The sequence below is a fragment of the Saccopteryx leptura genome, chromosome X (assembly GCF_036850995.1).
Source record: "Saccopteryx leptura isolate mSacLep1 chromosome X, mSacLep1_pri_phased_curated, whole genome shotgun sequence".
Classification (NCBI taxonomy): domain Eukaryota; kingdom Metazoa; phylum Chordata; class Mammalia; order Chiroptera; family Emballonuridae; genus Saccopteryx; species Saccopteryx leptura.
Window position 1 is genome coordinate 15967216 of NC_089516.1, and position 15976 is coordinate 15983191.

Here is a 15976-nt window from a genome sequence, read left to right on the forward strand (position 1 = left end):
CCAGGTATCTATGCCTTTTTTGAGCTTCCACACATTGTTGTGACCCCTCCTTCAGCATTTCCTTTACTTGGGCTTATAATCACCAGCCAATCCAGTCAGCCTTATTAGACTACAAATTCCTTGAGAGTAGGGAATCCCTTGCTCAACTTCTCCTAATTGTGGACTACAGTAGGAACTTGCTCACTGGAAGAATTCAAATAATAGTGGCTGCTCACTAGGGTTAAATTAATCAATGTTGGTATGGCTCTCAGAGAAAGCTTATGAGATATGTGAGCTAAGATTTTAAGAGAACCTTGAAAAATGGAAGGATTTTGAAAAGCAGAGAAAAGGTAAACTCATGCTTTCTGTTAGGAGAAACAGACACCAAGACAGTGTGTTCCAAAAGGTTTCTCCCTGAATCAATGTATGAAATATACCTCTCTTAGCCCTGAGTCTTACATTTATTCAGAGAAATGATTTTGCATTACTTTTTTCCTTACACCAGGCTGGATCATTCTTCTAAGAGATTCGTGATGGTATTGAAAGCCTACTGAGTCAGCAGAATATCCCAAAAGACTCAGGTATCTAATCAGCACACTTTTGAGTAGGAATCATCTACACATAACAGAGTGTCTCTTTACCTTAAGCAGCCTATTAAGGTTTGTCGCGCATGTGTTCTCTCTTCAACAGCAAGTTTAAACTACCTCCAGTGGCCTCCGTTTGGATAAGATTACGGGCATATAGTGTTGCTATGCATAAAACAGCCTCTTGGTCAAAACAGGGCTGAGTCTCAGTAGACATTTCATGGAAACATCCCCACTCAAGGTAATGTTGACAGTTGTCAGGGGAGGTTCCCTACTAGGAAAGGATAATCTCTGCTATACTTTTGCCTTCCCTGCACATGTTGCTATTCTCCAAGAGATCTTATAGAAACTGCTTACAGAAACTAGGGGATCAGGGAACGTGCAGATACTCTAGTACTTTCAGCCTTTTGTATGGTGCATTTTCACCAATGGAATAAAAGTTGGTTTTACATCTCATTTGCAAATCAAACAACTTTTTTTGACTTGTCGCTTGCTTTTCTGATGTTCTTGTTTAGTAAAGAAATCAAATGCTTCTTTTTTATCACTTCATATTTATTTTGAAATATCCCCTAATTTTTGTGAGCAGTATAGATCTTTTAGAATAGAAACACTTAGCATTTTTAGAAATATTTCAGTGTTGTTAAGATCAGGAAAGTATAAAGTAATGATAAAACACTATACTAAGTGCCACCCTCAACTGCAGCCACCCAAATACCCTTCGCATGATTCTGCTATGCATAGTCATTTCATAGTTGGCATAGACCTGTTTAGATATAAAATGTATGCATGAAAATATTTTTTTGTTTCTCAGGCAGAAAATGATGGTGGGGTTATTGGAAGGTAATCCTTGACAAACTTGTTAGACAAGAGCAGACCCTTGTTTCTAACTTTGTCAAGCCGTATAAGCTTTTGAGCCCCAAGTCCCTCCAGACCATGATCAATCTGTTTGGCCTCTCTGAGCGAGATTGAGCCAACAGGCTGATTCCAAATGTAACAGATGATAGAAATCTCCCTCAAATGGGAACACTTCATTTATTTTTATCAACAAATTTTATCCCTGTGAAGGAATGCCTTTGTCCCTTATCATTTAACAATAATTAGAAAGGCATCTGTTAGGAGCAGTCTCTTTAAAATGTAGTGGTGGGGGGAAATGTAGCAGTGGATATTTGATCCTATGAAAATAAAGATGCAGTCAGAGGTTTTGGTACAGAATGTTAAACTCAGTGTTATTTATATTAGTAAAAAAATTTTTTAAAATTTTAAAAAATAAATGTCCAATAATATGATATGAGTTAAATAAATGAAGTTTCAGCCATATGATTGAATTCTATGCAACTATTCAAATGTTTAATGGTAATATTAATTGACATGAGAAAATGCTCATGATCTATTTAATGGGAAAAAATGGCTGCCAAACAGAATATTTATTATGATCCTCAATTTTGGCAAAAAAATTATATATATAGATATTTATATATATAAACATTTTATATACATTGCCAAAGCCGTCCTGCCAAAAAGCACTGAGAACACACCAATAATTGAACAGCTGGGTTTATTTTTTGTTGCAGCAAAGAACACACACCATAGAGAACTGAGAGGTGTCTCAATAAGGTGTTAGATGGGACTTATAGGATCTGGGCTTGCGTTAAGTGATTTAAAGGAAGGTTTAAGGCAGTGGGGCTTGCTCTGCATTGGCTACTTTCAGGATACAGGGGTAGTTTTATGATTGGCTGCCTAAATAAATCTTTATCTAGAGGGAGGAAAGACTAGACCGAGCTTTTTTAAACCACAATAGTCACTCATGTTAGCCAGGCTAGGGACATGTTTGGTCATTTTTGTGTTTTGAAGAAGGTTCATGTTTTCTCTGTGTTCAGGCATGATTATGAATTATCTGAATGTAACTGTCTGGATCCATCACAGTTACAGAATGACCTTATCTGACATCAGTGTGATAGGAAATGGGTTTGGTTCAATAGGAGACCCCGAAAGCATAGAGTCACAGGGCAGCCGTTACCAACACCAAGTCCCAGCTGACAGTACCAAGCCAGTTTCCGCGTGGCAGGCACTGACTTTTTTTCATACACACATATTCAGAAAAAACTAGAATTATAACAAATATCATTTACTAGGCTTTTGTGATATTCCAGTCTGTGTGTTAAGTGCCTTACAACTTTTAACCTATTTAATCCTAACCACAACTCTATGGCATAGATACTATTATTGTTGCCATTTTCCAGAAGAGAAGAGCGTGGCATAAAGAGGTCAAGTTACTTAGGCAAGGCATCACAGTTTGTAAGTAGCAGAGAAAGGACTCAACTTAATGGCTATGGAACCAATGGTCCTAATCTCTACATTATGTTGTCCAGATGCACAATAACTTACCAACAGGGATTACCTTTGAAAGGTAGTAGGAGTACAGATATATGGGTGTCTTTTTGTTTCCTTCTTTTTCTTGTTATTTTTTTTTAAAAAGTTTTCTACAATTGCTATGTCTTAATTTTGAATCAGAAAAAAAGAATAATTTATGGATGTACTGATGGACGCTCTGTCCCCAAGGTCATTGCCCCAAATGCAAACTCAAGTCTTTGATGGTGACAATGCTCCCCCGAACATCCAACCAAGAGAGGAGAAAACTCAGGAGGAGACAAGACCCTCTCTCTTCTCTCTCTTGCTCCAACTCAACTTTGACAATACTAACTGGACCGCCCGCAATAAAAGTGGCAGAATGATCAACTCAGGCCATTGGGCGTCTCTGAGTTAAAGCAGGCAGGGTTGAAGTTTCTTCAACTATATACATAAGGACAATTAGGAAGAGTTAGGAGGACTAGAAGCAAATGCTTCTGCCTCAAAGGAAAGGCCCTTTCCAAGTGGGAGGACAGCACTCCCACCCGGGCCGCCCGGCCACGCTGGGTCTCTCCGGCTCTGAGACCCGGCCCCAGCGCAGAGAAGGGACGCCCGCGCTTCACAGCCTGAAGGCTAACATCCAAAGGCCGGAAGTTGCAGGGTTGAGAGGGAACCCAGGTTAGAAGGGAACCATTTGGTGGGACAAACTTGAGAATAAAAAGAGCTTCGCCGAAAAGTTAAAGGCTCCCAAAGAGACCTGTGGACTGGTTTCCCTTCTCTGACTTCTGCCTCTGCGCAGGCAGCCGGGCACAGGAAAGTCTCTGCTCGCGCCCAGACCGACTCCAGACCTCCTGAGGGGTGCCCACCCAGCAGCTGCCGCCGGCTCGGCCGCGGAGAGCTGGGCTCCGAGCATCCCCACGGCCGCCGCTCCCCCACCCCGCCCCGCCCCCGGGCTTTCGGTCGGCACCGCGGAGCGCCTCGCAGGGCAGCCACCCGGCGGTTTAGCACCTGGGCTGCGCAGTGCTGGGCGCTTTCCCAAAGCGTGAGCCCCAGCAGCCGCTCGCGCTCGCCTCGCCGCTTGCAGGGGCACAAGTTAATGAGGCTTTTCCCTCCGCGATCATCGTGAATCAGCAAAGCGCTGCAGAGCAGCGGCGTATCCGCAAGCAGGAATGAACGCTCGGGGGAAGGGCACAGTTGGAGTGTAGCAGGGGAATTTCTAGCCCCTCCCATAGGTACCTCCTGGGGAAAGCAATACGGAGCGGCGCGGGGCAGATGTTGGCTGAAGCTGCTGGAGAACCTGGGTGCCCGAGGGGGGCCCTTGGAAGCCGTGAGCGGTGCGGAGCATAGCGAAGGCGAGCAGAGAAAGTGGATGAGACTAGGGATGTGTAGCAGGACCCTGGGAGCGCAGGCAGAGCAGAGCAGTTGCAGCCCCGGGCAGGGCGGCGCAGCAGTCTCAGGTGTTGCTGAGGGAATGTCGGTAGGAGGGTCTGGTGTGGGGGAAGGGAAGAGAGAAACCAAAAAAGGAGGGTTTCCCAGCCCACGATTTCCTGTTTCCAACGTGCAAGTTCCCAAGTTCAGTTTGAGAAGTGCAGGGCCTCTTGGCATCGGGGAGTAATACAACCCTGAGTCGCGTTCTCCCACCCATTTCACTCTCCCTCTCTTCGGCCCCCTCCTCTTCCTCCTCTTTGCCCCATTCTATCTTCCTTCAGCTTTGATTAATATGCATGTCCATGCTCAGTAGTACGGGCCACTGCCCAGGGACCGCGCCTCTATTCGCAGCCGCCTCTGGCTTGACCCTTGGCCCTAGGAGGCCAAGCGGGTGCGACCAGAGGCTTGAAATGCAAAGGCCGAGCACTAGGGGAGGGAAACCTGGGGACCCCCAGCCACGCCCCAGTCCCCACCCCCGGAGCCGGACTGAGCGGCTCAGTGGCTCACACTCCAAGATCCTGATCGGTCTGCGCTGCAGTGGATGAACCCCAGGACTTGGAGCGCGCAACGAAAGGTGCTAAATTGTACCTGTGCATGGCTGTTCCCGCCGCTGCAGGTCTATCCCGGGCCCGAGGCCGGAGCCCGCCTTCTCAGGGGATTCTCTGGAGGGGGAGTTCGAGGGGCACCACAGGGGCTGCCGGCTAGCTCAGGGCTAGCGCACACACGTACACGCCCAACTTTACCGAGCCCTCGGCTCCCCCGGGCTCCCCCGCGCTCCCTGCGGCTGGGTACGCTCGGAAACCAGTTTGTCTCCAGGTCTGAGCTAAGGTGTCCCCCACTCCCCACACGCGTGCATTGGAGGAGGAGAGGGAGGGGTGGGGTAGGGGTGGGGGGAGGGAAGGGGAGTGATGCTCCCGACTCTCTGACCAGCTGTTCACAAACACTCTACGCCCGCAGGGGCGCCCGCTCCAGCCCCGCCGCACCGGGTCCCCCAGACCCGCCTGTGACGACAGAGTGGGGAGGGAGGAGGAGGAAGAGGAGGAGGAGAATCAGAAGGAGGAGGAGTTGACAGGGCGGAGAGCCTAGAGTCCGAGAGCACCGGAGCTCTGGCAACGCGCGGCTCCAGCGACTGACCATCCTTATCTGCACTTTTATTGCTGGGGGACGGGGTAGGGAGATTGAGGGCGCGCGGCAGAAGCAGCCACCCCTGATCTGTCTGGAGCGACCTGAAGGAGGGCTAGTATAAAGATTCTCCACGGGGCCTTTTGGGTGGACGCGCCAGGCGCACACCCGGACCTCCTGGTCCCAGGAAGCTGCAGTGTTGGGGATATTTTAAATGGCTCTTACTTAAGAGGAGGCGTGATTTCCACGTTCGAGCGTCTTCGCTCCCCACCCCCTCTCCGCACCAGCCAGTGCGCGCCACCACCTGAGCTCGGCGAGAGCCAGGGCGCACGCAGTCTTCAGCCGCCTCTTTTCCGCCTCTGAGGGAGACTCGGCTCTGAGCGGGTCCGCCCGACGCCCCCCGGGAGAACTCTTTACTTTTTGTTGGGAAATTTGGGGGCATTTCTTTATTCATCTCTGGGTCTCCCCGGAGGATACAGGGGAGGAGAAGGCGTGAGCGGCGGGCAGGGGGAGGGGAGCCTGGGGAGGAGAAGGGACTGGGTGTAGCCTGGAATTCTCTGTCCTCGTGTTCCTAGGCTGGCGCGCAGAGTCTCCCCGCGATAGCGCCGCCGCCGCTCCCCACGCCGCCCCGGCGTTGGCCTTGGGGGTCGGGTGAGTGGGGTCATGACGCGCCGCGAGGGCTGCCCCGGGCCCCTTCCGCGCTGAGCCGGGACGCAGCCCGGCCGCGCGGAGCCCCTCGGGCGGGGAGGCGGCGGAGGGCGGGGAGGGCGCACGGGGTAGGGCGGGGTGGGGGCGGCGCGGAGGCCGCCAAGCTGGGGGGCTCTCCGGGCCGGCGCGGCCGCGGGCAGGAGGGCGTGTCTCCAGCCCGAGGGGACCCTCCCGAGGCGCGGCGCGGAACTCCCCGATGGTGGTGCCGCGGCTCCGGGAGAGCTCAGGGTCTCGCCTTCGCCGCCGCCGCCGCCGCCGCCGCCGTCGCCACCGCGGGCGCCACTACCGCCGCCGCCGCCGCCGCCGCCGCCCGAGCCCGCGCCGAGCGTGCGCCTCGCCCTCCTCCCGCGCCCGCTCTGCTCTAGGATGCTGCGGCAGGTTCTGCACAGGGGCTTGCGGACGTGTTTCTCCCGGCTCGGCCACTTCATTGCCAGTCACCCGGTCTTCTTCGCCTCGGCGCCGGTGCTCATCTCCATCCTGCTCGGCGCCAGCTTCAGCCGCTACCAGGTGGAGGAGAGCGTGGAGCACCTGCTGGCGCCCCAGCACAGCCTCGCCAAGATCGAGCGCAACCTCGTTAACAGCCTCTTCCCGGTCAACCGCTCCAAGCACCGGCTCTACTCGGACCTGCAGACGCCCGGGCGCTACGGCCGGGTCATCGTCACCTCCTTCCAGAAAGCCAACATGCTGGACCAGCACCACACCGACCTGATCTTAAAGGTGAGAGGGGGGCGGGCCGGGCAGCCCCTGCCGGCGCCGCTGCCGCGGCGGCCCGACCGGCTGTACGCAGGGTCCGGGCTGAGAGCGCCGCCTGCCCCATCCCAGGCGGCTGCCGCAGGGGCTCCCCTGCACCGGGCACCCCTCGGAGGCCGCCCGGAGCCTCCCAGCCTCCCGGGCGGGAGCGTCCGGGTCCGAGCCGGCCCTGCGCTCGCCGCCGTCGTCGCCACCCAGGCAGCTGCTGCAACAGTTGGGGCGGCGGCGGCCAGGGTGCTGTGGACGGTTCGCTTGTTTTGGTTGCAAAGGTTTTGGGGGCGCGGAGGTTTGGGGGTAACTGAGCCAGGAAGGAGCAGAACAAGAAAATACGTTCTAGAAAGTCCTGCTAGTTAGAAACAAAATACTATGCATGGGGGGGGGGGGGGTCAGAGACTCCTCTCCATTCCTCTTCTCTCCCCTCTAGACCCGGAGTGTTTGGGAAAGGCTGTTTGGAGGGGCTGCCAGGGGCAGAGGCATGGGACCCGGGATGGTGAGGAAATGCCTCCCGCTCACCCAGACACAAGTGTGGTCCCCGACAAGGGCCGGGGCTGCCGTGCCCTCTCCCCGGGAGCGAGGGAGCCATCTCTGTCTCCCAGGGTGGGCAGGGATGCTTGTCACTGACAGTCATTTCATCTTTCCCAGTGTCGCCTCTCCTCCGAAATGCAAAAACTTCTTTGGGAGAAGAGGGGTCGAATCGATGCACTTTTATTTGGCTGCACTTGGGCAGCAGAGTGAGGGGCAGACGCCAGAGGGCGAGGGCAGCCGCCAGGCTGCGCGGCGGCCCCGAGGAGCGCGCAGGGAAGCCGACAGCTGGTCGGAGGGCGGCTCCGGCGGGAACAGGGTGTGCCCACAGCCCGAGGTGGCAATTCGGTGTGAAAAGTGAGGTTCACGGAGATAACTTTCAGGAAGTTCCTAAGGAAAGCAGAGGAGTGAGGACTAGGCATGGAAAAGTAAAGACCTTGGGAGAGAAAAGCAAAAATAGGTGAGAATGTTCCATGCAAGTCCCTGGGGGGATTGTGTGGCTTGTTTTCTGAAGGTGCTGCTCTGGGCAGGGCAGATGGACTCAGTCCCACACGGGTCCTGGGGCAGACGGGTGCTGCTTTTGTGTGGTCTCTGGCTAGAGCTGGGATGGAGGCTGCTTGGATTGCTAGCCTTGTTATCCCGATAGGAGTTGGGCAGTGAACCTGGGGAACTCTTTCCTTCTCCTTTCTCTACAGGGAACCCTTTCTCCCTAGAGGCAAGCTAGCCTCCCTCCCTCTGCTCCTTTACATGTTACCAGTCGGCAGCTAGTAATGAAGGGAACCTGACTAAGGACTCAGTGGAATTAGAACGTTCCCACGGTGGATGGCTCGTGCTGTGTTTAATGGCACACATATCACACATACTCATCACAGAACCTTAGTAACGTTAATCCCGAGATGTTTGCTTCTGTCATGATTATACTTCCGACAGCAAAGCGTTTCTCCCAGTACCTCAGTGAACACGTTTTGGCACACAGACAAATACTGCTCCAAATGCTTTCTCAAGAAAACACATAGTAGTTTCATCACAGGTTTAAGGAAACTATAATTTAGCCAGTCTGACAGTTGAAAGCTGCCCCATGTTTTGATAGATGAGCTATCTACTAAAGGATGTTTCTCTTTGTATTTCCTCCTCCTGAGGGATGTTTTCACCGGCTCTCCCTCCCAACCCCCACCCCAACCAACCCTCAGGTCCCTGTGAGTGACAATCACCAGTTACATTCACCCTCAAGGTTAATGACACATCAACAGGCACATCAGATGTCTTTTCAGCTGGCTTGTTTCTTTCCTATTTGATTCGAATCTGTTCAAGAGAAAACCGTATTATAAGAGAAAGTTGGAGAGAGGGGGAGGCTGGCTTTGCCTCTAAGTCTAAAGGAAGCTTTAAAGGACAGCCGTCTTGTCAGTGAATTGTTTTCAGAAATGGGATGGATTTTCATGTTCTAGTTCTCCGGGGAAAATGAAAACCCAGGCGAATAGTGGTCAGAGCTCATTTCTTGGCTCTCTGGTCAAATGAATGCATACAGCTTATAAAAACCCAGGCTTATGACACTGACGTGATTACCTTTGATTATCTGTATCCATTTTTTTTCTTTCTACATCCGACCCCTATGTTTGGTAGGTATGGAGCCAGGGGACAGCAAAACGGACCTTCAGTAGTCATGGTAATGTAAAGTGAGAATGAGCACTGATTTTTTTTCTTTTTTTTTTTTTTTTTTCCATTAGAGACATGATGAAGACTTGTCCTTTACAAAAGGTGTTAGGAGTGAGAGTCACTGGTGCTGCCCTTCCCAGTGTTATTCTGATACTTTGTTGCTGGCGTCAGGGATAGTGCTGACAGTTAACATTGCACACAACACCAGCCCGCCCCTGTCTGGTGTATGGTGTCGCCTTAGGAGTGAAGTGGGCACAGCATGGGCAGGGCTGCAGGCTTTCTCAGCCCCCTCCACAAAACTAGAGGGAGTGACTTACGGGGTTGTGTCCCTGACTCCTCCATGCTCTTGGTAGTGCCTATTCAATGAAGGAAGTCCTTCTTGGGATAGCAGTCCAGCTACTTTATGACCAAAAATTAGACTGGGATAGGATAATGACAAGCAAGAAAAGCCCAGTTGATGTTTTTAAATATAATTGAGAGTATCCCAAAAAGAAAGAATCCACATTTGAAAACCCAAGCTGGTCTGGTTTGGGAGAGCTTTCTCAAACTCGGGCAAGGGACATGACTGTCATAGTCGGACTCTGCAGCATAGAATTTGACCCCACACTGTAAGAGGGGCGACTCTCCCGGGCAGTGTGCTCCCACTGAAACGGGGGGGGGGCTGATGGCGAAAGTGGGGGGGCTGGTAAGGGAGCAACCATTCATTTCCGAACCTTTCAAAATAAATGTTGATCTTCAAAATTTATTTCACTAGATGATTACATTTAGCTCATTAACATATTTTAACAGAAAATCCATGATGTTTCTCTCAGAGCAAATTTCTGGGGAGTGTCTCACAAGCTTTTATAGATGTGGTTTCTCTTAATCACTTCAAATGAAGTGTAAGAAGGTTTTGTTGATAATTGATCCAGGCTGTGCGTAAGACAGTATTTGATTTATTCCAGAATCATCTGTGGAGACTGAAGAACCAGGTTAACCCAGTCCTTACAATAATGCTCTCACCTTTATAACACTTTATACAAAGTAAACATACAGTAGGTTTAAATATAGTAAATGTTTCAGGATAGGCAGGAAAGTACTGTGATCCTATTTTACAGATGAGAAAACTGCTCTTTAAAAATTAACTGACTTGTTCATGGAAAAAAGTCAAAGACAGAACCAGGACAGAGGTCTAGGGTTTTTAACTCCCAGCACAGTGTTCTTTTCACTATAAGCTACTGCCTCTCATATGATAAACTACTTGAATGATTAAAATGTGCATTTTTGTTATCCAGATGAAGTATGTTCAATCAGAGTCTCGTGTTCTTCCCACAGCATTGTTCTAACAGTGCTAACTGGATCATAGACACATTCTTTTGACTGATTCTTCCTGGTGTCAATGAAACTCCACATACTGGATGGGGCAAAAGTAGGTTTAGAGTTGTTCGTGTGGAAAATAATACAATAATGCCTGACCTGTGGTGGTGCAGTGGATAAAGCGTCAACCTAGAAATGCTGAGGTCACTGGTTCGAAACCCTGGGTTTGCCTGGTCAAGGCTCATATGGGAGTTGATGCTTCCAGCTCCTCCCCCCTTCTCTCTCTCTGCCTCTCCTCTCTCTCTCTCTCTCTCTCTGCCTCTCCTCTCTCTCTCTCTCTCTCTCTCTCTCTCTCTCTCTCTGTCTCTCCCTCTCCTCTCTAAAATGAATAAATAAAAAAAAGAAAAAAATAATACAATAATGAATAAATAATACAGGAATAAACTCTGTTCTGCATACTCACAACTGTAAACCTACTTTTGCCCCACCCTATATGAGAACTCTTAAGTGCCCAAAGGAAAGCATACATTTGTAACCGGCAATATACAAAGATAGAAAGATCAAATATTTTACTGGGGAAACAAATCTCTGGATGATTGAAAGTGGCAACTTCATGTTTGAGTGCTGTCCACTGGCCGGGTTCAGGTGGCTTCAAGTCCAGTGCCACACAGTCCCTGGCGCATAGTGGGCCCTCAATAAACACTTGCCGGATGGATCTGCCCTGGGTTCCTCAGATCCTTATGTGGTGGGTAAAGAAAATTCCATAGAGACCACTTTAAAATGTATTTTCAAAATAGCATTTTTTTTTGCAACTTTACAAGCAGTTTCCAGCCTTCTCTTTTCCCAAGACACACTTTTCTTTCTCTTTTCATCTCTGTAGTCACTTCAAAACTTATTTCAGTTTTAGGGGCATTTCCTTTGCCCAAGGCCCTCTTCTTCCGAGGACTCTTGTAGGATCAGTGTTTTCAAACCAAGGGAAAGAAAGGGACACATTGCTGTTCTTCAGGCATCCTCCCACTTCCAGGGAACCTCATTTCGTTCAAACAGTGAGTTGCTCTTTTATTTAAACGTTTTAGTGTTTAAATACATGAAGGAGCATTTTGTTGCCAAACGAGACTAATAGAACTTAAGTGGGAATTATTTCATTCCGCTTTTCCAAGTAGGGCAGAATAATTGCTAGCTCAGGGTCACGAAGACCTGGTAGCTGGATCAAGATCCCAGCTTTTCCAAAGACGATCTCAGCACTTTCTACCATTATGGGAATCAGCACCCTTTCTTTCTGGAGAGTATAAGGATCGGCATATTCTGGCCCATTTTCAAGCTGAGAAGGTTTTACTTTTTTTTTAAAGAAATGTATCAAAACAAAAACAGAAAGACTATCAGGCAGAGATGAATGTGGCCATCAAAGGCAAACATCTTTACTCTTTAGTCCTTTATATAAAGAAGTTGCTATGCTGTATTCCTTATTAGAGCATTTTCAGGAAGTGAATACTGTTAAAACTCTGGGGTAGTGGTTCTCAACCAGGGGCGATTGTGCCCTCCAGGGGACATTTGGCAGTGGTTGGAGACATCTCTGATTGTGGTAACTGGTGATGCATGGAGATCATGGGTGCTGTTAGCCACCTGGTGTGCACCGACAGTCCCCCTCACCATAGCAAAGAATGTCCTGGCCCCAAACCCTGCTTGAAGGGGTTCATTTGTGTGTTTCTTCTGTTGTATTAGGATTTTTTTTTCTGCAGCTGCATTGATTATGTAAAATGAAAAAATGCCAAAATCTTATAGAACTTTTTGGGAACAAATACTACTACCTCTGCAGAAATGCTCTTTTGGGCAGTTGGGCAGAAACCGAATTTGCCACCGTGACCTTCCCCAAGAAGCCATTATCTTTCTGTCTTCTAGAGCTCTGTCCTTTATGGTCTGAGCCCCGGTCTAGAGGAACCCAAGAAACTGAATGCAGCCAAACTGCTAGAACAGCAAAGCTGCCGAGCTGACCCTGGCCTTGAGACTGTCAGAGTGCCCATTGTCAGCAGGTCTGACCATCAGTCTGTAGCCGTCACCCTCTCGTCCGGGCTTTTCCTGACACTGAGACCCTACTCTGAGTGCTGGCCTGCCAAGGAGGTGGGAGGCAACACCTTGTTGCCTAGCCCAGCTCTTTGCCCTTCTGAACATAAAACGTCAAAAGAACTTGCCTCCAAGGAACAGGGAATCAGAGGCCCTTGGGTCTGGAAGGCATCTTAAAGGTCATCTCTGCAAATGCTGATGTGGAGTCTGCTCTTAGCATCTCAGGATGCTCCGCCTGGTGACAGGTGCTCTGACACCTGGGGCAGTCCATTGCCCTGGTGAGTCTTCTGAGTGGCAGATATTGTTAGAAAAGCTCGCACCCAGGCGCGAAAGGGCAGCATTGGTGCATCCGCTGGGCCTTTAACGTTTTGTGTTGTTTTCAATTACAGTTGACATTCAATATTATATTAGTTTTGTTTATACAGCATGTGGGTTTTGCACTTTATCTTTGCACTAGGGGAAATTTAAAAAGAGATCAACATTGCTTTTCATTCTTCTTTCACTTCATAGGACATATATCCAAATAACCCAAATATTATTCTAGTGCTGTCCGATTTCTGAGCACATTTCGTTTGACTAGTAGCCTCACGTGCCCACCTTGCTCATCTGCTTTAAGATTTGGGGAACAATGTTTACCTCCCCATGCAGATAAGCATCTGGGACCAAGTTCGGGTGAACTGCTCATTAAACCTGAAATTTAAACACAAAGCTGTCGCGTGAGCAGAAGCCTGACCTTTCCATGACTCCATAGTATCCTGATAGATGCTTTTGTAGGGTTAGAGAAGGGTGGTTTTGTTTCTTAAGTTAACACACACAAAAAAGGAACCACTCGAAGTTCACCAGACTTACAAAGCTCACAAAACAGCTGAACAATCACAGTATTTCCCCATGTATAAGATGCACATTTTTTGAAAAATTTGGGGTCTATAAACTGGGTGCGTCTTATACAGTGGTTGTAGATTCATAACTTGCATTTCCCACTTTTTCACACTTGATGAGGAGCTGTATAAATTTTATGATGAATAAAACTTGAGTTCAATAACTTTAGGTAACACATTTTTTTTCAAATTTTGAGCCCTCAAATTAAGGTGCATCTTATTCATGAGAGAGTCTTATACATGGGGAAATATGGTAACTGGTGACTCCTGAGAACTAAGAGAAACAGAAGTAAGAGGGGAGAGGGGGGCAAGGGAGATGTTGAGGGGAACATGGGGGAGGGGGGATGCATTTGGGGCAACACTAGAATCTATGTAAACACAAATTAAAATCAATAAAAAAAGAAATGTAGGTGAAATAACAGCTTTCTAAAGCAAGGAGGAGGATATTCTTTCAGTAAATATGTGCATGTATATGTACTTCAGTGAGGGCTTTTGGACATATGTGTTTTTAAAAATATTTAAAATTCAAAAATAATTCCATATATATTAGAATTAAATACTGTGTATGTAGTAGAACAAAAAATCCCTTTGAGCAACTGAAGCAGTTTAAGTTGATGACACTGATCCTGGCCATTGCTATGTACTCTGAGAGTACCAAATTTTTCAAGTTGCACTGACTAACACCCACAAATAAAATTTTATGTGACTTCTTTTTTAAAAGAAGAAATGATTGGTTTTCTGAGAACTAAAAGAAAGAGAAGGGGGGAAAATGATTGGTTTCCTGCCTGGGGCGTTGCAGCATGCCTTGGCCCAGGAGCTAGAGAGATACAGGGCACCGGGGATCCAATCAACTTTGACTTTGTGGGATATGCCCTCTGGTACCTGACTTTGGGGCTCAGTGTGAGCCCCAAGTGATACTTGAGATAGGCTTGGAGCAGACCTTTAAAGTCACCTGCTCGGTAGCACATTACAGCTAGCAGGCCTGTCTGCAGCCCTGCCTGTGTTGTCGTCACATGCCCGGAAGGCCACAGAACTTCTGAGGAATCTTGCCAGACTGATTTAATGACCAGCAGGGGGGGTGAGTAATCTCTAACCTTTAAAAGGGGGAAGAAATAAAAAAGGAAATCAACACCAGTTGTTATTTCATATGGAAATCCCTGAATAATGTCCTGCCTTCAACTTTAGAATTCAGATTTTGAACAGAAGGAGGCAATGAGGGAGTTGGGGAGCTATTTTTATTGCGTCTCTCTCTAAGAAATCCTCTTGAGACTATTGTTTCTGGTATTTTGGAAGATGCCCATTGTTAGGTTTTCTACTTTAGGTTTCACTTGTGGGCTCCACGTGCAGTCAAGGCGAGGATTTGAATGCAAGCGTTCCCCTGGGAGGTAATGTCTGACAACACCGTAAGGAAGTGAGGACGTGAAGGAGGAAGCAGCAGGAAGCCAATCAAGGGGGTATTCTCAAGCAAGTGTCCACTGTGGGCACCCAGGACTCGGGCTCACTGAGGAACTCTGGGAGATGCTGTGTCCAGTGATCCCAACTGGGGGCAAAAAAGCTGGATATATATTCCCCAACTCTCCAGCCATCATTAGTTGATCCACCTGCATCCAGGAGCATTAAATATTTATAAATATCTGGTAATTCCAGGTGCTATGTGCCTCTATCATCAGAATCGTTGTTGTTGTTTTATGTAAGGGCTCAGGCAAAAAAGCTGCCGGGGTTCCAGCAAGTGAGTGCCCTTGGCATGTAGCAGTGAGTGTCAGCTGAGAGAGTATGGGCGGGACCAGAGAGCACCTGCTCAAAGGGTCTTACACCCACCTTGAGTTCTGCACCTAGAGGTTGAGGACCCACATTCCTAGGGGATGTTCATCCCTTCACTCAACAGATGGCCATGACTCCAGGTCCGTGAAGCTGATAGGCAAGAATGATCCAGTATAGCTGTTGGTTTTTTCTTGAATTTGATAAGCAACTTCCATTTTCAGTTTGTCACCGAACAGTGGTAAAGATGATTCCAGACAGGGTCTGGACACCACCAGGATGTGGTTTTCTATGCCAGCCCCCCACATTTGAGTATGCTGACCACCTGGCCGTTATGAATTCAAGAGAAGTCTACAGGTCCCCGTTGACTACCTACCCCCTCTTTCACTCTGGTAACCATCATACTGTTGTCTGTGTCTATAAGTTTTTGTTTGTCTTTATTTGATCATTTGTTGCTTTCAGCTTTATATCCCACATATGAGTGAAATCATATGATTCTTGATGTTTTTCATCTGAAAGGTAACAAAAGATAAAGATAGTCATTTTACACATCTTCTTTTGTTATTCTTCTCTCTATAAATGCATTCACTTCGTACTGTGACGTCAAACTCATGTCTCCTACTTTAAGAGGCCTTCCCAAAATGGCTTCTTCCCTCCCTTAAGTCCATCTGGCTTTCAGTTGTAACCATCTTCTTGAATGCTTAGCTCTACACTATTATATAATTTGCAGTATTGTCCCATGATAGTTTCTCCAGCAAGACCATAAGCTCTTCAAGCATAGGAACAATGTCTCATACTCCCAAATCTCTCCTAGAACTTAGCATAGGTATAGTATATAGTAGGTGCTTAATAAATTGTTGGTGGTCGATGGCTTATAGGATGGAAATGTTC

The 15976-nt window shown here is 48.3% G+C and overlaps 1 protein-coding gene across 2 annotated transcripts in view; it reads left to right on the forward strand.

The window, feature by feature from the left end:
- The first annotated feature begins 6283 nt into the window (after positions 1-6283).
- The window catches only part of PTCHD1 (patched domain containing 1), a 59373-nt gene continuing 49680 nt past the window's right edge, over positions 6284-15976 (forward strand). For both annotated transcript variants that reach the window (XM_066357285.1, XM_066357286.1), the window contains exon 1: positions 6284-6884. In XM_066357285.1, the coding sequence (XP_066213382.1) occupies positions 6534-6884 (351 nt within the window). In that variant the 5' untranslated portion in view covers positions 6284-6533. The remainder of the gene's footprint in view (positions 6885-15976) is intronic.